We start from the raw sequence: 21,092 nt of genomic DNA on the forward strand, positions 1-21,092 counted from the left end.
AAGTCCGCCTCCTGGTCTGCTGGTGTGTTGCGTCACTGCCTAGTGGTCAGACGATGAGCTAAAGTTAAGTTTCGTTTCTACAGAAAGTGTCCGTATGAAACAAAAGGCTTTTGTGCAGAATCTTTGTGTCCGTAGTTGAGTGTGCGTGCCTTTATGGTGCGTGTCTGGAGTAAACGTCTCAACACCACCATGGTGGTATTGGAGAATATATTTATTGCCAGATGGACAGCTAAACAAACAGTTAGCTAAATAAACCACTAGTCTTAGCCTCGCTAGCGCTAAACCTCTAAGCACATAACCAAAAATGAGCAGAAACTAACTCTCAACAGCTTAACATCTTTAAAAAATTTAGCAGGTGCTAACACTAAATTGCTAAACACGTGAAAAATCTGCTGAAGCTAACGTTAATCATTGACGACTGTCGCTCAGTCTGTGTCACACATCTTCATTTCCCTCTAGTTGGTTTGAGACTCACAAACAGCAAAGGCCTCAGTCTCTGATTTTGCTGCATATTGTTTCTTTGTTGTACAAATGGGAAGTCCAAAGTCAAAAACATATGATGTGACATATGAAAACAAAACATGGTGTGTTCATTCAAGTCTTGAAAATGGGTAACATTTTATGAGAATAATTGGTTTAAAAGAGTTGTAAATCCTGAAATTCAAGTGGCTATGGGAAATATTGAAAACATGCAACGTGAGGGGAAATTTTGCACATTTGTAAGCTTGTATCTAGACTTGAAATATTTTTACAGTAATATGGTGCACCATATATATACTTAAAGCCACAGGACTTTGACTTTAAAGACGTTTCTTGAGTCCAGTTCATGCTCTGAAGAACATAAAGTGCTATAATTTACATCATAATCTCTTTGACCCAACTACAAACTTCTGGAACAACATAATGTCTTTAGCAAGTTTTATTAAAGGAAGTACAGCGGTGGTAGGTGTGAGCTCTTGAAATGAAGTGGTTCAAGCTGTGTTGCTTGTGAATTCCCTGCTCATTCCGTTTCTCATTAGCTGAATGTGCGTTTCTCAGCTGCAGGAAGGCCATGAGAAGGTAGCCGAACAGATCAGCAGGGACGTGAGCCAGCTCTGCTCCCAGCTGGCTGCGCTGTGGAGCCGTTTCCTGGAGACAGCTGTGCTCAACCCCTACATCCTGTCCTATCTGACTCAGGAACATCACACACTTAGGGTGAGTCACAAGCAAAGAGAAATAGTCAATAATATTAAAATTTATTGAATTTGTTTGGTATACATGAAGTGTCAGATGCAGTTTCTGTTTGAGAAAGTAAAAACTACCCAGCCTGGGTAATCTGGATCCCAAATTGTGTATGCTACTGTGTGAAATGTGTTGCAATATTATGACTGAAACGATTAATCGTATTAGTCATGATTAATGAATTATTGAAATAGTCATCAACCAATTTAGTAATCGATTAATGTTAACTGGAGTCTGTATTATACTGACTCAAAAATAGTAAATTTTCTGGGGGAAAAAAAGCCCCCCCGACATATTCAAAGTAGCGAATAAGCTGAATCTGTAAAAAATATATATATTTTGCATTTCATATATGAAGATTTTGTCAGTAAATATGTTTTGGCTAAAACTCTGCAAGTGGCATAATTTTAGCTTCACCCGGTTCCAATTCACTAAAGGATTGCTATTTTAGGCATTAAAATTTTTATTTTCTTATTTGAAAAAGGAATTGAATTATTTTTTTCACAGCATCTTTTAATGTATTTCTAATATTGGATAAAAATGCTTAAGTGATTAACTAAAAACATTTGTAGAATGTGGCATTTTTTTTATCCGATTAATCAGAATAATCGACAGATTCATTGATGCAAGGCGATGAGAGAACCGTATGTTTCTATAGCAACATGTCCTCCTTCAATGTGTGAATGGAAGCCAGTGTGATGAGGGTGTAGTCATGGGAAATGTTGGCAGTGTATAGCAACAGGTGGGGCAGGCGGAGCGCTACTCTACAGTAAAATTAAATTCCCAGGTTAGTTCTCATGTAACGGGATTTAAGGATCCGTTTAACAGAAAATTAAACAGGTTTGAGTTCTTGACCAAAACTAAGGCATCCCTTGGTCACAGAAACAACTCTGTGATGTAATGTAAAATAAAAAGCAAGAGTTGTTCTTGAAAGCCTGATGTAACAGAAAGTTCTTGGTTGCAGTGGAAAAGGTTCAATTACTGCTATTTCTGTGGAAGTGGAAAATCCAAAACCAGCTGGTAGCCAGGAGCATAAGCCCATGTGAGCAGGCTAATTTGGTTTCCAGAGTCATTTCTATCTGATAGCTGGTCTGTATAATATGAACACTATGCTCTTCACTGTAGAGTAGCTCTCAGGACTTGATTTTGCTGCACTGTTTTGTCTCATTTAACTGAAAATAATGAACACGTTTTCCTCTGTATTAAATTACCCTGAGAAAAAACACTGTCATGCCTCTTCTCTGTGGGAGAGGTAGGGTTTCAATTAACACTTATTTTCTAATTACTGTCAAAGGAAATACACAAGAAACTGTGTTCCCGGTGATCTGCATGTCATGCTCACTTATTGTTTGGGCTGACGCATTTCTAATTGGAGAGAGTGTTGATTTGCTCCACTGCGCGGCTGTCAGGGCTTGAATTTTACTCAGCTTTCTATTTAAACCAGCTCTTGTGCTAATTACGGTAAAGCGGAGTCTTACTGAGGTGAAAATGTTTCTTTTTCTTTTTTGTTCCATGTGTTTGGAAATGTCAGGTGAGAAGATTCTCAGAGGCATATTTCTTCACCAAACACCCGAAAGAGATCTGTTTGACGTTTCAGGAAGAACTGTGAGTCTCTGTCCTTTTAGAAAGTTACTACGTTTCAGTTGAAAAGTGTTGGATTTATAGTATTATTCCTCCTCATTTAGAATCAACAGACACGGCCAGATAGCTGCAGAAGTGCGGAGCTCTGACTACTTGACCAAAATGCCTCCTTTGCCCGTCGAGTGCCTGGACATCGATGGAGACTGGAACAGCCTGCCCATCATCTTTGAGGACAGATATGCAGAGTTTCTGCAGACAGGTAGCAAAAGCTCTGCAGACGTACGCCAGCCTTGTTGCTGATTCTGTCATAACTGCACTTTGCTTGTTCTCCCAGAAACGGTATCGCATGTGCCAATACTTGAAACCACCAAAGAATTCTCCACCAAACGGATTCTTCATAGCAGCCAGGAAGCCAAATCACCAGCATTATCCCGGCATTCCTTGGACAGTGAAGAATGCATGGACACTCCCGTGCATGTCGTAGTTAAAGCGGATCAAAGGCAAAATGATGTAACAGATACCCAGAACATCATCCAGACTGAGCACGATACAGAAGATTCCATGGTTGACGATCAGAAGTTGAAGGAACCAGCAGAAAGTCTTGGCATTGATGATGAACCCTTTCCTACAGATCCATCTACTGGAGAGGGAGCTCTTGTTCTTTCCTCTGATTGTACCAACAGTGGTAAAGAATCTCCTGTTCTCAATGGAAGAGAAAACTTCTCTGTACCTTGTGATGGTAACAACCTTAGCACAACCACTGAGCAAGAAAACACAGAAGAGGACAGTGATGTCGCTATGCCTTTAAATCACTCGATGGATGACGACAGCGAAGATGTTCCCCCCAACAGCATGAGTCCTGCTTTGCCTCCGTTCCCCGGAGACCTCAGGAAAGAAACGACTCATCGTGGAGGCTTGGTAAGCTCAAAGATCATGAAGCGCTCGTCGTCCGTAATCTCAGACTCGGGTATCGAGAGCGAGCCTAGCTCGGTGGCGTGGCCCATGGAAGTTGTGCTTCAGGGACGACCTTCTCTAGATTTCTCTAGTGAGCGGGAGATCCCGAAACAAATCGTGTTGGACCACCCGGTCCATCGCAGCTGTCTGGAAGGCCTGCGGATGGGGAGCAATGGCAGCCTTCCAAGTGGAGGCATAGAGGCCTCTCTCACTTCGATTAGCTCCCTGCCCTACGAGGAGGACCAGCAACAACGGAAACTCAGCAAACTGACTAAGTCTGTCTCTGCACCGCAAATAAGCAGCCCAGAAGATGCGGAGGAAGATCATATTTTAATCGGTTTGGAAAAAGACAGGACAAGCTCAGTGTGTCAGCAGGATTTGGGCATTTTGAACATGGATTCAGAACAATCTGAGTTGTCTCAGCTAAGCCTAAACACTGACCAGACTGGTAGGAGCGTGGGCTCAGAAAATTCAAACTCTCAGCAGGATTTGTCAGAGACCTGTGGAAGAAAGTTGGTCTTAAGTGGCGTGTCTGACGTGTTACTTTCCCAAAACTCCATAGAGAGGCTTTGCGTAGCGGCAAGTGGCAACCAGGGGGATGAAAAGAACCGTCAAACACACATGAATGGAGAGAGCACTTCAGTGGAAGATGTGCATCTCCTCGAATCGGAAGTAGCTCCCTGTAGATGTGGAAGCAAACCATGTGTGTGTAAAAGTGCAGCAGAGCAGGGCAGCAGTAGCTGCGGAGATGATTGCCAGAGTTTCCACCAGAGTGAGCAGAGAGGCGTTGAGGATAGACATCTGGATCCCCCTCACATGCCCCTGAAAAGCTCACAGTCCAACGATCTTACCAACAGGACTGCCGTCAGGCCCAGTGACCTCACAGGGCTGAGGGCCATGGAAATAACGTCGCCCCCTAACCTCAGCGGCGCATCAATCAGTGACAAAGACCCTTTGGAAAGCCAGACCAAGGCCTCAAAAATCCCTAACTCCGGGCTGGCCTTTGTGAATAAGAAGATGGTGGAGGTGGTGAACATGTCTGTGTCCTGCGCCCCGACTTGCCTGCCGTTTTCATCCGTCCTTAGAGACTCCCCCTCCGTCAGCGGCATATCTGCTCGCCAGGCTTCCTCGCCTATTACCCATCAGCCTCTGGGCTCCTTCGGTATCATCTCCTCATCTTCGCTCAGCCCCTTGGCCACGGATGAGGAGACCAATGAACGGATGCTGAGGTGAGTTTTCATCTCTGACGGTGTTAGAAATTTGAATTTTGAATCTTACCAAAAGAGCAGATGTGGAACACAACATGATAGTTCAGAGTTGTTTTATTTAGGCAGCTGCAAAACAATACAATGTTCAAACCTTTACACACATTAAGCCCTTTTAAACCTGGTGGGCGTTTTGCAGATATTCTTATTTTTTTTATCTAGAATAAATCATGTACTGCTGTTTAACTAGTTTACAAATAAAAAAAAAATAATAATAATTTTTTATATATAAATGTGTTGTCGGTAGATGAACTGTGTACAGACTAGATCAGCATAGTGTCTGCCTCATTCCTATAAAGTACAAAATTCCAAGCAAAATATGTATATTAGCATAACAAATCTACACGTTTTCTCACTTTAATGCAACATTTACATTTTAAACTACGAAGAAACAAATCTTTCATCTGCCCAAATCTGTCATATCAATGCCAGATTATTTGATGTTCTTCAAACCTGACATACTTTAACCGTTAATTTCTTCATTTTATATGCAATACATCATTTAAACCAATTGGATTTTACAAACCTTATCAATTCAATATCAGCTTATCTTTTTTTGAAATTTTTGATGGAAGCTTAACAGTTTATACTGTTAATGGTCAGAATACTATAACCTGCCTTAGTTGAAACATCATGTGTCAGAATGGAAATTAATTCACTTGCTATAAAGCCAGCCACGAACAATATTTAAAGAAATATTTATGTCCATTTACAATCTATGGAGTGACAAGGATGAACCACATGAGCTATTTTGCAAGGAACAATAGACAAAAATGACTCTCAATGTGCAATTTAAATGTAGACATACTCCAAAAGACTTGTAGCTGTAATTGCATAGACAATTGGTTTTTCTACAAGATATTGTTGTGGCCAGTGTTTCTCTCATTGCATTGCTAATTTGTTGTCCAGAAGGAAATTCAGAATGTCTGACTTCAAAGACCAGAACTGAATTCATAAGATGTGCAGCAGAAGGAGGCTGGCATCCGCTTACAGCAGCTGACAGTTACGCCCACCTGGAAAGTCTAACACAACAGAGGAAGTGAGGCCAAATTTGAAGATGGCGGTTGGGAGGAATGCCTTCTGAGTGTATTAAATCACATCAAAGAGTGCGCAGGCCAATCCTCCATGATTAGCGAGGAGTTTAGGAAGCGCAATCGGATTTGTTTTGACTCCCGCGCGGCTAAAGTCTGTAACCTGGCGGGATGACAGGGCCAAACTTCAAGGAGCTTACTTGGGAGTGTGAGAATTTTGCTTAGAAGCTTTGCTTTGTGGGCAATACGATTGTGCTGCCAGTTCAGTAGCAAAATTTAGAGCGGTTTTCTCTCGCAGTTTGAGAGAAAGTTTAAAAAAACGTTTCCTTCAAACACCATCTTGTGACAGTTTTATAGGTTTGAAAAGTCCCTGTCTTCATTTTGTCTCCAATCATTATGTGAAAGCTGGGCTTTCACAGTCTACAGCTTCTTCTGCTCAATGTGAGCCTAAACAGAGACGTTGAAAACAAGGCTTGGTTTTGATCAGCTCTAATAACCAATAGTTTCATGTCAGAGCTTGTACCTTCCACTTTTAAAACTTAAATTCAAGAAGTTTAGTTAGAAGGTAACATTGTTTTTTCTTTTAAATTTGCTTAGAGAATAGAAATAATCAGTCCCTCCAGAATATTATGATGGCTTTTTGTGATCATTGCAACCTAATTTTACTGATTTCGCAGCACCTTTTTCAAAACATTGTGGTCAAAGTTGAAAACTTCTTTAAGCTTTCCTTTTGTCTTATGTAAAAAGTTGAAATTGGTGCAAATCCCCCCCCCCCCAAAAAGATAAGATTTTAATATACTTGAAATAATATACCGTAATTTCAAGCACCCTTTACATAAAGGGGCACTTTATATTAAGGGTTGCCCTGAGAAGCATTGCCCTTTGAGGAGGGGTCAAAGTGCAAAAGAAGAATTGCAGATTCAGTTAACAGAAAGTTCAATTAGAAGGGGGCATAAGGGATTGGTCAAAATTCAGCTGAGTGGCAGTGATTGGTCAGAAGAACAAGGAAACAGACTTAAAGGTGATTGGTTAGATTTGTGGAAAAGTCGCAATGACTGCACGACCGCAAAAACTTGCGAATGATTGGTGAATTTGCGTTAATAGTTGTGATCGCAGTATCGCAACTTCTTGGGGCGACTCCTTTTTCTCCTACCAAATGCCATCCCCCTTTTCTCCAGTTTCTACAAAGCCAAAGAGGAGCTTCTGAAAGAGTTGAAGTTCCAGGCCAGCTTATACAGCGACCTTCCTCTCCTGGCGTCAGATCTGCCCTACTTCCCTCCTGAGGAGGACGACGAGGAGTTTGAAGACGGGATACATCTCGTGGTGTGTGTCCACGGTCTTGACGGTGAGACATCTTTCTCCTTCATTTTCTGAGAACATGTACCTCACTAGCAGACAGCCCTCTTCAAGTCCCTGAGCTGAATTTCTTTCCCTGCAGGCAACAGCGCGGACCTCCGACTGGTCAAGACGTTCATTGAACTGGGCCTGCCGGGATCCAGGCTCGACTTCCTAATGTCTGAACGAAATCAGGTGCGTTTTAGACGATGAGGGAAGCAAACCGGATGTTGCACGTGAAAGCTCCTCAAGCTGATTTGCAGATCGGTTTATTCTGCCGTGTCTTTTGCCACAGGCCGACACGTTTGCAGATTTCGACACCATGACAGATCGACTCCTGGATGAGATCATTCAGCACATCCAGCTGTACAATCTCACTATTGGCAGGATAAGGTCAGTGGCTTAAGGGAGTGTGACAAGGAAATGAGAGATTATGTCTTTTATTTGGTTTTTAAATACTTTTTTACAGTTAAAAAACTGTAAAAGGTACATTTTTTTCAGTGGTAGAGTCACCACCTTCTAATTCCAAGGGGCAGCAAAAGCAAATGAGGAGGATGAGCACTTCTTGCCAAAAACTGGTAGTGTCATCCTGGACATGTTACTTTGAAATATTGTTTATGCTAAGTGGATATTGAACTGTTAGCATGTCGAGACAGTCATAAAGCTGTTATAGAGCAACAGTGTCTACAGGCAAAGGCTTCTTCAGATTCGTTTTAAGATTAACTGATATGGGAGATCATCATCATCCACAATTATTGATTAATCAATCAGTAATTTCTTAATATTGATGTCTACAGTCTACCATTGGTAGACTGTTATAAGTGAAATAATTTGCCAATAGAACTACTTTTTTCATCAACATTAAGAAATTATTGACTTAAAATGAGTTTGTAATTCTTGCTGAAAAGCTACTACTAAGTTAGTTGTCTCTTATTTCTACTGTCCTAAGATATTTTCACTAGAAACTGAACCAGAAATACTCGGTAAGGTTTTGTGTTTTTGCAGTCTAGTCTACCTTCTTTGCTCAGTCATCTGCATAGTGTGAGAAATATGTTTTTTTTCCTGTATTAGGCTGGCTCTCACTTCGTATTAATTCTGAACAACTCTACTTCGACTGCTAGAGAAATCTGTCTTTAGGTGACTTCTGAAGGTAGTTGGTTCAACTGGATTTTAGAGTAAAGATTTAAGAGCATTATTCAGATTTCTATTGGTAAATTAAAACAACCGTTTATTATTTTCCCTTCACTTCACTCGACCACATAGGACTGCATCTGTAAACCACATTACTAACAAAATCCCTCGATAATAACTTAACCCAGCCCACTGCAGCACACAGTTTGGCCAGCAGATAGCAGCAGAGTCCTACTTTGACTCTCAACAAGACCTTAATACGAACAGAATTGTTGAATTTGTGATAATGTATTGCCATGGCATGAGGACATGACAGAAAAAGGATGACAAGCTCTTATCATACGTTGCCAATAAGCCTCTGACTTTCATGTGATAGGCCGCGTTCCTCTATGCAGCACGTTGCTGCCGAGCTCTAATCAAATTAAGCTATTCATCTTCTCACTTAATTGCCCCCAATGTGCCAATTTGTTTCTTTGTTGCGAGTTTCCACCCAAGTTTCTCCAACTCTCCTTCATTGTGACGTATTCTCCTGAGAGCGAGCATCAAAGCCAAAAAAGCAGCGGACTGCCTCAACAGCATCTGCTTCTTTCAGTGTTATACCTCTGTGTTCAGTTAGCAGGGAGACAGATGAGAGCGAGCTGGCGTCTCGATGAGGGATGGCGGGCTGAGCCGCGGCAATACACTAATTAAACTAAGCGACAGAAACAGCTTGATGAAGCTAACGCTTCCCGCTGCTGTTGGCTCGCATGTCCTCTGGCTGAGAACGGTTAAGTTGTCAGTCGCTTTGAGAACGTTCTGCGTTACCAGTTGCTGACGTGTCGAGCTCCTGGACCGGTGTCGCGGGTTCACAGAACCATGAACTTCACTTAAATGTTTATTTTTTCTTTGGTCAAAGTTTCATTACGTATTTAGAATAAAAATGGATCAGATTCCTCATGGTTCTCAGAACGGTGCTAGCGCTGCGGCTAAACATGAAAAACCGACTTGTGAAAGTGAGCTGCGGAAAATAAATCCTCTGACTCCACTGAAGCAGTGGCAGACGGTAACAGAGTACTGTAGTACTTAACATACATGTTTTGAGTATCTTTACTTGAGTATTCACTTTTAGGGGAACTTGAGACTTTCCCTCCGCTACATTTCACAGATAAATTCTGGACTTTTGACTTTCTAGGAAGCGTTTTGTTACTCGTCCCTTTTGGCTCAGCATAGTACCACGGCGTACCAGGGCCATTGCAGATCAATGGAGGAGTACATTTTCACCAAAAAGTCTCAGAAGGCTTTAAATTAATCTCAAATTTTGTAGAAAAAAACTGTAGATTTTTTTTTTCAGAGATTCAGAAATGAATCTAAAGATTTCCGAGCTTTTAGGAGGAAATTGACTTCATTTTTTCTATCTATAATTGTCGTCGTCCGCTGTTGGAAACGCGATTGGCCACTTGCTGTGCTATGGTATTACTTTTAGTTACCAGTGTTGCTGTTTGTGGGGAGGAAAACACGTCTCTCCTGTGTCTTTTTTTTCTTTTTTCAGGGCAGCTGTGTTTTTTTTTCTTTTCTTTAATAATGAAAATAGCTATCTTTTTTTTAATTGCATTTCTATGCTGAAGTTTTCATCGGTGGTGTAGACTATTTTTGTAGCAGAGTGGTTCTATCCATGAATACCTCTGCTGGTTTCAGTTACACCTTCAATACTCAAGTGTTTCAAAAGTAAGTACTTCAGTACGTTGAGTAAACGTTTGACCAAGCAACTTTTACTTGCAGCTTCATCGGTCACTCCTTGGGCAACGTCATCATCCGGTCAGTGCTGACCAGGCCTCGCTTCCGCTGCTACCTGCCCAGGCTGCACACCTTCCTCTCTCTGTCTGGTCCACACCTGGGAACGCTGTACAACAACAGCGCCTTGGTCAGCACAGGTCAGGCCACCAACCTGCTCTGGGAGAAACCTACGTTCCAAGAACCATGACCATTTTTCAAATATTTTTCATATTTCAACTATTAATATACAGTATATATATATATATATATATATATATATATATATATATATATATATATATATATAGATTTAACTAAAAGAAAAAGTGAACCAATTTAAAATGTAAAACTATGTTTACAATCTCCATTTAAAAGGACAATCATCTTCTTTCACACGGTCTCACTATCAATCAGACCAAACTTGTCCTGTTTTAGGTCAGTTCACTGCTGAAACACAAAATCTTACAAAGTATTTTTGGTCTAGTTTCTGGTGAAAACATCTTAGTGCACTTGAAATAAGACAAAATCAATTCAGAAGTAACGTTTCAGCAAGATATAGGTGCTTGTTTTCAGCAAATAATTTCTTAATATTGATAACAAGTACTAGTTCCTCTCGCAGATTATTGTACTTACAAGGCATTCTCTTTATTTTATAAATGGAATAATGTACCACTTTTTTTGACAATATTAAATAAATATTGACTTATGACAAGCTCCTATATCTTGACGATAAGTTACTTAAATTTTCTCTTATTTCAATGTTGCTAACTAGACCAGAATACTTGGTAAGATTAGATTATCAAAATTACATTTGTTCGCTAAATGACACAATATATTACTGATTAAATAAATTATTTTTTCCTTTTTTTTCAAATTCAGAAGTTGACATACACTTTAATCAGCTTAAAATCCCAATTAATGTAATCTTCTGTATTCATTAAAATTCACAACATGGGAGTTAAACAGGTTCACCTGTGGCAACATCTCGAACACAACCTCCTCATTATGTGGCATCATAAGGATCTTTTCCGTAAGGTCGGGAAATTGCACTCTCGAGGCCTTTTAGAGTTTTCCAATGCAGCAAAAGTTAACTTTTGCCTCGGCCAGCCCTGGTTTTGGTTTTTCAGCCAACTCTGATTTTCTGATTGATTGCTTTCTCTACTCTAAGACCAATCTAAAATCTTTTTTCTCTGGAAGTTGTGATTTTGATGCTTGACCTTGAAATGTGGGTGCGAGTCTAACTTATAACAGCAGAGAGGGCTGAACCAAGACGTTTTGAAAAAGCAACTAAATAAATCTGCTTAATGATGCATTTGAGGATATTTTATGCGTACTAACCTTTTATGTGACCACCTGTTTACAGCAGAACAAACTAAATCCGTCACAAGATGTTCCTTCATTAATGATCGACTGATGGTTGGAAAAACACTTTGTCTTCATGAGATCACTTGTTTGTCTTCTTCTCAATCACACTGGTCCATGTGGGCAAAACATGTATTGTTTTTGACCAATACGGTTAAAAAACAACAAAAAAATACAAGGTTTCATAAATTCATTCATTGTCACAATAAATGGATGGTATTGCAATCGTCATGGTAATACCATAATGGCTTTGGCCTGATTGGATGCAGTATTGATAGTATTTATCCGGTTGGGTGAACTCTGACTGCTTAGGATGTTCAAACCTGACATGTTTGTTAAGCAGGTGAGAGAACGGTAGAGATTTGTTTTACTGGAAAAAACAACAGTTTGAACAGTATGGGTTAATGGAAACAATTTTTAGCAACAGAATCACATTTAAAAACGTATATTTTCCAGACCGGACAGCTCTGATGCTTGGATACAAACCGTTTTTGGCTTTTCCAAGTTTCTGAATAAATTTGGTTCACATTGAGCTGAATTTAATCTATTCCAGGAAAAAAAAAATAACTTTTATTTCCCGGTACCATTGGCACATTGGTACCAATGGGAAAGTACCAATGTATATGCATTGGTACATTGGTACATGTACCAATGTACCAATGTACATTGGTACATTGGTACATTTTGGTATTGCACATTGGTATGTGCAATACCAAAACATTGGTATTGCACATACCAATGTTTCTCTATTTGTTTATTTTTTTATATATATATTTGCTACTAAAACTGTCACTATGTTCTGACAGTATCATCATCATGAAACATGTAATCGGTAAAAAATCCCAAAAAAACCTGAGATCCTCAGCCTCCAACCAGTGGTCAGAAACAACCAATCAGAGCCAGGGGGAGGGTCTTAGCGCTGTCAATCATACTCATGTACACATAAAATGGAAATCCCTACATATTGCGTAAGTTTTACATTGTCATTTCTAAAATTGCAAAAATGATTTTCCCCCAACTCTTTCTCTCTTTCTGTGTGGGCGGGTGTGTGTGTGTGTGTGTGTGTGTGTGTGTGTGTGTGTTTCTTAGGTCTGTGGTTAATGCAGAAGCTGAAGAAGTCGGGATCCTTGCTGCAGCTCACTTTCAGAGATCACGTCGATCCGCGGAAAACCTTCCTCTACCTCCTGAGTCAGAAACCAGGTACGACGTGAACAAAGGCAGCGAGCCGACGGCCTCGCTTTACAGGCTGCGACTTGAAAGGCCCTCTGTTCAAATATTCATTGGGGGGGGGGAAGTTGTCAACTCGTCTTTTTGTTTGTCAAATTTCTGTGTCAGCTCGGTCACACATACATGCACGCCCGAAAACCCTCCACCAGCAAACTGAGAGGCCTCCCTACTGTGAGCGCGGAACAAAGCAGCCGTTTGTCACACAGGCATGAAGAAGATGAGCCTGAAACACTGAACCCCCCTCCACTCCACTCCACTCCACTCCACTCTCTTTCACTTCTCCACTAGAGCTGCAGCAGGCTGACAAAATGATCCAAAACCCTGTCATTGGTAACTCAGCAGTGAACTCTCTTAAAAGCACGCCAACAGGAGACCAAAGGAAAAAAAAAAAACAACAACACACAGCTTTATCATATCAAGCCTGTCATTGTGTTTGATGATTGTACTCTGTGTTTTACAACTGATTTCTTCCCCTTCCTCCATCTCCTGCCTCTCTTTCTCTCAAACAAGCAGCAGTCTCATTCGGTTTGTTCTGTTTTCGGTCTTTGTTGGTTTGGTTTTTGGTGGGCTTTTAGGGCTGCAGTACTTCAAGAATGTGGTGTTGGTGGCGTCTCCGCAGGACCGATACGTTCCGTTCCACTCAGCCAGGATAGAGATGTGCACGACTGCCCTGAAAGACAGGACCACAGGTCAGGAGTGTAGATTTTGGGGGATTCCAAAAAACTTGGAATTATCGAAGGTTGTGTCTTTTATGATATTCTGCAGCTCAGTGGTGGATGCTGACATTTTGAGGTCAGGTCCTCAAGTGGAACAGAAGGGCACCTTTGGAACAGCAGAGGGAAAATTACAAATGTGTTGTCATTTGTCTAATTTTGCTAACATAGGGTTATAAATCCAGAATTTTATCTTGGGCCAAACACTATAAACTAAAAAAAACAAAAATCAAAAGGAAATGTCTGAAGAAGACACTGAGTGCAACTTCCTTCTTCACGAAATAAAAACAAAAATGGAGTGGCGTCAAATCTTCGTGCTTTTAGGGTCTCTCTTTAGTCTTTGGTGAAAGACCATGAGCCGTTTCTCCCACTGGCACCAGACATGCAAAAAAAAAAAAAATCAGCCTGTTGTCCCGGGTTCTCGGCTGTGACAAACAATTGCTTCCTGGAGGCTTGGACCTTGTTGATGGTTTAAATTTGACCCAATCCCTGGTGTTTGTCCGTAACGTATGTAATGAACCAGTTCAATGCTACGAAGCATTGAACTGGTTCATTACTGGAAAATTACTGGTGCTTACCGGAAATTGAACAATTTTCTCGTTACGTCCTCCCCTGCAGAGAGAAGTGCTGAGCCGAACCAGTCGGTTGATAATGTTAATGTTGGAGGCGCGGCCAACACGGACTGAAAGGCTTCCTTCACTTCCTCCACTGCCATCACAAAACCTACAGACAGAAAACAGAAAATCCACTTCATCGTTCACAGCTTCTTTCTATTCTCTGATTGGCCCAGTAGACATTTTACCAGAAGGGGCGTGGCGGTTGTGCAGGCGTAAAACTGACCCATGTGTGGAGACCTTTGTCCTCAACGCGGCTGTCACTGGTTCGCGTCCTGACCTGATGACCTTTGCTGCATGTCTCCCCCCTCTCACAACCCACTTTTGTGTCTCACAACTGTGGAGCTCTTTAAAAAAGTAAAGAAAAAAAATTCTACTGGAGGAATTCAAGTCAAAGAGAGACTGAGACTAAGACTGAGCTGCAAGCGAGATATGAAGACAGTGGAAAAGCACATGAAGGCCCTGGCCAGGCTAGACACAAACGTTACCCAGAATGCTTCCTGCTTTCACATATGCATTCAAAACTCACCAGAGTTCATTTCAGTCAAACCAAGACTGAGGTTTTTTCAGACTAGAATTAGCTTTTCTTGCTCAGTATCACAGTTCGATTTCACATTCACACCTCCCTAAACGAACCAGACTCTCTAGACAAACAAACTAGAATTTGTAAACCGGACTGGTGTGATTTACTTTTCACAACCAAAAAAATACCATTAAGTCCATAACACACTTTTTTTTTTAAGACAATCTCTTAGTCTTTCATACTGTCTCAGTGTATCTTCCCTCATTTTGTCCTGAAGGGCCCGTTTACACCGAGATGATCAACAACCTCCTGCAGCCAGTGGTGGAGGCCACGGAGTGCCGCCTGATCCGGCAGAACGTGTTCCACGCTCTGCCAAACACGGCCAACACCCTGATCGGCCGCGCTGCCCACATCGCCGTCCTGGACTCTGAGCTCTTCCTGGAGAAGTTCTTCCTGGTGGCGGGGCTCAACTACTTCAAATAGAGGCAGTGCAGCCACAGCTCACCAGAACCGAGTGGAGAGTCTAAGTTTTCTCATTACTCTGTACAGTTATTGTTACGAATGTAAAAAAAAAAAAGTCAGCTCTGTAAATCCTACCTTTTAGGCTCGTTAGCCATCGTCCTGAAAGAATTAGTGTGTCATGACTGTTCCTGTTGAAAACTCAGATGAGTGTGATTTGTAGCTTACCCAACACGAAACATCTGAGGGCGATGAAGAGAGAAACGGAGGATGTTTTGTCTGCCTTATGAGTACGCTCTCAGCCAGAAACACAAGCAGAAGCTAACGGTGTTCCCTGCTTTCCCTTTAGACCTCATTTAGAACATTCTGCGTTTGCTGGTTGATGAATTCTTTCTGTAGGAGTCACACCGATGTTATTCTTCACACCGTCTGTAGAACCAATGCAATAGATGTGCGGCATTTAACCCTATGATTGTACATGGAGTATATTGTTGTACAGGAAACAGCTCTTCCTTTATACAAAAGAGATATATTGTTTAAGATGATTTATTTTTACGTATCTACGGTGTAAGTAGTTCTTCTAAATGTGAACTTCTGTGTCTTTGTGTGAACTCCACTGACGTTGTCCCATGTGGGGAGAGGTGGAACGTGGTGTAGCTGAAAATTGACTTCATTCATATCCATTTAGCTCAGTTGTCTAAATATTAAGCGAAAAGTGAATTATTTTATATTTCTAAAGACTTTTTGCATTTTCTAATCAGCAAATTGATCAAAACCCACACCAGCCAACAAAACCACTGAAAACACTAAGCACTAATAACAAAGTACTAGCAACCTTTCTCGAAGTCACATTTATAAATAGCTGCCCATTTAAAAATGTTTAAAACAAAATTACAGAGGAGTAAAATAATACAAAGTGTCCAGGTTTGGCTAGATGATGACGTCCTTGCTTAGCGACATAATCATTTAGCGACGGTGTGCAGGTGTTACACTCAACATTTTAGAAACAAAGGCCCAAAAAAGTTTTGGGTAACACAAACAAAAGAACCTGAACTTGATCTGTTTTTGGATAAGCTTGGAGTATTTATTTATTTTTTTTTACTAAATTTTTGCACTTCCTCAAAGTAAGTGAAGCATCCAGTAAATGCAGGGACTTAATTTTTCTCCACTCTGAAGCAGGATATTTCTGAGTCTATCCAGAGATGAAAGAAAGTCTGTTACAATATGGGATTTATGCTTCTTAAACACCATCCATATTAAGTGACTTTGTCTTTCTATAGCTCTGGTCCGATGACGACAACTTCAGACAGATTAATCTAAAAGCAGGTGGTGAAAATAATTCAGGCTTTTACATCATGAGGATATGCCTGGAATCCATCTGGTTGGATTAATCAGGATTTATAGATATGTATAGCTGAGTATCATCAGCATAACGATGGGACCTTATCCCATGTTGTGATACTTTTACCATGTGGATTATTTATATGTGCAAGTGATCCAAACTCTAAACTCTGTGGTACTCCATCCTGGTGCATGTGGACGGTTTGTCATCGACATGAACAAACTGAAGCTTATAACACAGATTAAATGCATCCATCAGATTACTTCAAGAATTCTGGATGAGAAAAAAAAACATTAGATATAGGAAGGTAATACATGAAGGAGTATTAAATCTGAACAGCCTGCATTCTAGAGCTATTTTAGTTATGTGTTACTGTACAACTCCAACAACAGGTGTTGACCTCAGAAGTGTGACTTTTAGGCTGTTTTGAAAGCGTAACATTTTGCAATAAATGTTCCCTCTGTGTTTATATTAAACAATGAATATGCTTGTAAAAACAAACCAGCTTTCAGATTCTACCCCGCAGCTTTGGGTTTAGCTTGTACCACTTGCTTTTTGTACAGAAACCTACACCAACAACAGAACATTCCCTGTAGTCATAGGGCAAGAAGTCTAGAAACACGAAATAAACACAATAAAAGGCTAGGTACAACCCAATTGTCAGGACATACCATTAGAGTCCAATGCTACTGGCACCCACTAGTGTTACTTGTTAGCACAGAAAGTGTTTTCATGTCTCGTAAAATTCTAAATGATTAAATTTTTCCGACCAGCCAATATGTGATCTTTAGCTAGATTCAATGACAACATATTGGGGTCACTGTGGATAAAAAAAACTCAGAAATTTGGAAGACAATTTCAGACATTTTCTAGAAAAAAAAATTGGATGTTCAAACCTAGTGGCAGTTCTCCACCGACACCCCATCTGAACTGCATCGTATTATGACTTCCATGTTCGTTATGGAAGACTTTTTAAACTCAGATATTTCCTTTTTTTTTCTAAAAATTTTATTTTATTTTTTTTGTAAATTATTTTTTTGCCCTAATATGGCGCCATAAGATTCACTATGATCAACATGCTGGCGGCTTCACTTAAAAACCAAAAATCTGAAAAACTTTTGACAGTTTTTCGGTTTGGTTCTGAAATACTTTTATCAAAAATATGCTGCTTTGTGCATTTACTTTCCCAGTATTTATCTAAATGATTTTGTCCATCTGGTAGCTACTGAGGCTCGGTCAGACAGTTGAGCTGATTATTTAGTCCAATTATTTGTGGAAGCATGACTACCCCAAGCTATGAGATCAACCTATTGTGAAGGATCTCTATTAGTTATGAGACAAACAGTAAACAGGCTCACTAATATAATCAAGCTTATGTAATGAGAGACAGAAACATGACAAATTACTACAACACTGTGGTTTAATAGCCATAGTTTTCCTAATGAGCCATTTTTTAATGTCTCGATTAAAATCCTCCTTTGACAGCCACAGATTTTTAATAAGGGTAGATTAGCATTTCAGTGCTGTCATTTGTCAGGAAATTTAAATGATTTTGAATGAACTGCCACGATTTACCTCCGTTGTTTTCGAAATCATCATGATGCGTATCAAAATGTCATCAGCATAATGAGAGATATTGTTTTTATTTCTTTGCTACATGCACACTGCATGATGTGGTTTTCAAGGGGTTTTGTGAAAACTCCTGTCCATCTTGTTGCGTTTACATTTTCCGAAATTGGAAACGTTTCCTTAGGCATTTCATATCCAGCAGCGCTGCGTGACATGGATCTGCTGCGTAATGTATTTCTGTACATACAGAGAGCTATATTTTAACCTTTGCACTGGTTTGTTGGCAAGTGCACTTTAGTGACAACCTTGAATCAACCTCTACTAGCTTACAAAAATACAAACAGCTTTTTGTGTGTGTGGTTACTGTTAGAAAATTGCACTTGCTTCTTTTGGTCTGAAGGTCGTGTCGTGGGCTTATTGTGAGAGGTAAAGTCTGGTCTCATCTGTTCGGCCGTCGTCTCGTTATCAAAATGTTCGCTGCCTTGCAGAACAACTGATAACTTGACAGAGTGTTTTTTTTTTGTTGGGGAAGCTGTTACATTGTAAGCAGTGATGGTCACTAGCTGTGTTTCCATTACAAATGTGCACAAATCTGTGTCTATAATAATGTCAAAAAAACACAATTCCACAATTGGCGTTTCCATTAAATAATAAATGAAATCAAAATCACACGTGTTCACATGACAAGTTTTCAAAAATCTTGGCTGCGACAGATGTAAACATTTACATGAGATGTATTCATAATCCAGCGCTCGTCATCGATCAGCCAATCAGAGGAGACGTCTTATTCAGGTGCTGGAGCAACAAACCTCGCCTACTTGGGAGCGGGTATGTGTGAGGCGTTTTGGGGAAATTGTAGTCGGCATGCTGCAGAATGACATGGATGTCTGAAAAAAACAAAAGTTAAGCATCATCCTCCTCCTCTGTTCTGTCATTATCTTTGTAACATCTGGTTGTTGATCACATGACTCGTGTGATCCGAAACATTTTGATACAACAGAAAAAAACCACCTGATCTTAGCGCAAAAACTTATTGAGGAACACAAGTTCTTCTGAATTGCCATGTTTCTATTAAGCAAATTTATTTGCGTAATTCCAATTTGAGCAATTTTACGGTCAATGGAAACGCAGCTGGTCACATGGCCGTAGTTTTGAAGCAAAGACTGTCTACAAAACGCCACAATGCAAAGCTGCCACGCCTCATTTTGCTACTCACACACCCCGATACACACGCTTTGTCTGGATGAGGCTCGAGCCTGTGTGTGTTACAGGTCCCCCGTGTTTGGCCACTAAGAATAAATGCAGAGAAAAAAAGGGTTGAGTGTGCCCTTCAAAGTTAGCTACAAAACGGTTTCCTGCTCTGTTGGAAGGGTGAATTGTCACAAGAATTACAAAATGACATTTAGATAGTTTTGAAGTCCGATCAGACAGTGGAAAACAGTGTTTGTTACGTACAGCTCAGTAGCTGTAAAAGAATGTGCTGATGTTGCTAATGGTGCATTTTGAGGGGTTCCCCAAACCCAGATCGTCCTTTTTAGTTTCTCTGTCAACCTTCAGAACTATGTGACTTGAGCCTCTCTGTATTCAGTCGCCCTTTACTGGAGTGCGTGAATTATTTATGTGACAGAAGTGTTCTCTACACCGTTGCTCGGCTACCTTTCCTGTGTTTGAACTGAATGTAAAAAAGTTTGAAGTCACTTTGAGGAACTTCCATTGATTTCCTCTTACTTACATACATGTATTGTACCTTAACTAGTACTACATCTGTGCCAATATTACTGAAATATTTTTATATGTTGCTGACCATACTGTATGTACTCTGAAGTAGCTTGTGTTCTATGTATCAAATTAAAAATACTATATATATGTATATATATATATATCATAGTATTATCCAATGAAGTTAGAAATAAAAAGTATTCCTTTTGCATTCCATTTATTTTTGCCTTCCTGAGTCTTCATTTAACTTCCCTTTATAACGCATGTAATTCTACAATTTTGAGCAAAATTACCACAAGTGATGGTAAATTAAAAAAATTAATCAGCCAATAATTACCTTTTAATATGTGAATGGCTACGTAACAACGTCTGAGGTCTTGTGTGGATTGTACACATCTCAGATGACTTGCTAGTGTGGCATCATGGGAAAATCAATGTTCATGTCTCTGGCAACACAGTCCAGAATACAACAGTGAGCTTATGTTTTCAATTTTTGTCATTTCATTAATGAAATAAAATGTTCTTCATTTTTCACACATATATTGCATTTCTTTAACGCCTTGCAATTGGGTCTCTGTCTCTTTAAGAAACTCCTGCTCTTCTTCAAACTCCGCCTTCAGGCAGTCATCACAACATGGCTCCTCTATTAACCCGTTAACAACATCCTCGCTTTTCAGCAGTGCTTCTTTTGACCATATAATTGCATAAGTTGACATTTTGAAAAGAAATTCACTCGGTGAGAACATGCCAGTTTTGAAAAACTATTGTTTTTTGATAAAGTTTTGGCTTATTTTGCAAAATTACAATAGAAAATGTTTTCACAATATATAAGTCACACGATCAAATGTGACTGTCACCAACCACAAGGACGACCACCGGACATGGCATGGCTTGTTTTTTTAATGACTTATGTGAACAAACTTATTGAGTGATTTTAATTGTGTTTCATATTTGATAGGAACACCGAAATTGTAAAATTGTTTTTTTCAACATCCACGGAATATTGACAAGATTTCACAAATGTCTGCTGCAGGAAACGCAGCTACTGAGAAGTAGCTTGTATCATGAGCTCCACAGATGCTGAAGTGTTTCCAGGTGTTTGCTAATTGCTGCTGGCTAGTCTGAAGGAGCAGGATGGGGGGAAGGCTGCTCTGTGAGGTGAAAGCTTGGAAAATTGAATACTGCAGCTCAGAGGAGGAGATGTGTCGCGAATGTTGCTCTAGATTCCACCAATGCATTTTTGCACAGCTGAATGGTTGCCATGGGAGATTATAGGATTCCTCAAACATGCATA

The 21,092-nt window shown here is 40.2% G+C and overlaps 1 protein-coding gene across 1 annotated transcript in view; it reads left to right on the forward strand.

Moving 5' to 3' along the window:
• Window positions 1–20,324, forward strand: part of fam135b (family with sequence similarity 135 member B) — a 63,204-nt gene extending 42,880 nt beyond the window's left edge. The window contains exons 10-20 of the mRNA XM_023345152.1: window positions 1,039–1,194; window positions 2,753–2,826; window positions 2,907–3,061; window positions 3,137–4,985; window positions 7,231–7,397; window positions 7,491–7,582; window positions 7,683–7,780; window positions 10,277–10,428; window positions 12,722–12,832; window positions 13,435–13,548; window positions 14,987–20,324. Of these exons, the coding sequence (XP_023200920.1) occupies window positions 1,039–1,194; window positions 2,753–2,826; window positions 2,907–3,061; window positions 3,137–4,985; window positions 7,231–7,397; window positions 7,491–7,582; window positions 7,683–7,780; window positions 10,277–10,428; window positions 12,722–12,832; window positions 13,435–13,548; window positions 14,987–15,192 (3,174 nt within the window). The 3' untranslated portion in view covers window positions 15,193–20,324. The remainder of the gene's footprint in view (window positions 1–1,038; window positions 1,195–2,752; window positions 2,827–2,906; window positions 3,062–3,136; window positions 4,986–7,230; window positions 7,398–7,490; window positions 7,583–7,682; window positions 7,781–10,276; window positions 10,429–12,721; window positions 12,833–13,434; window positions 13,549–14,986) is intronic.
• The last annotated feature ends 768 nt before the right edge of the window (window positions 20,325–21,092 follow it).

This window comes from Xiphophorus maculatus, chromosome 13, assembly GCF_002775205.1.
Source record: "Xiphophorus maculatus strain JP 163 A chromosome 13, X_maculatus-5.0-male, whole genome shotgun sequence".
Taxonomy (NCBI): domain Eukaryota; kingdom Metazoa; phylum Chordata; class Actinopteri; order Cyprinodontiformes; family Poeciliidae; genus Xiphophorus; species Xiphophorus maculatus.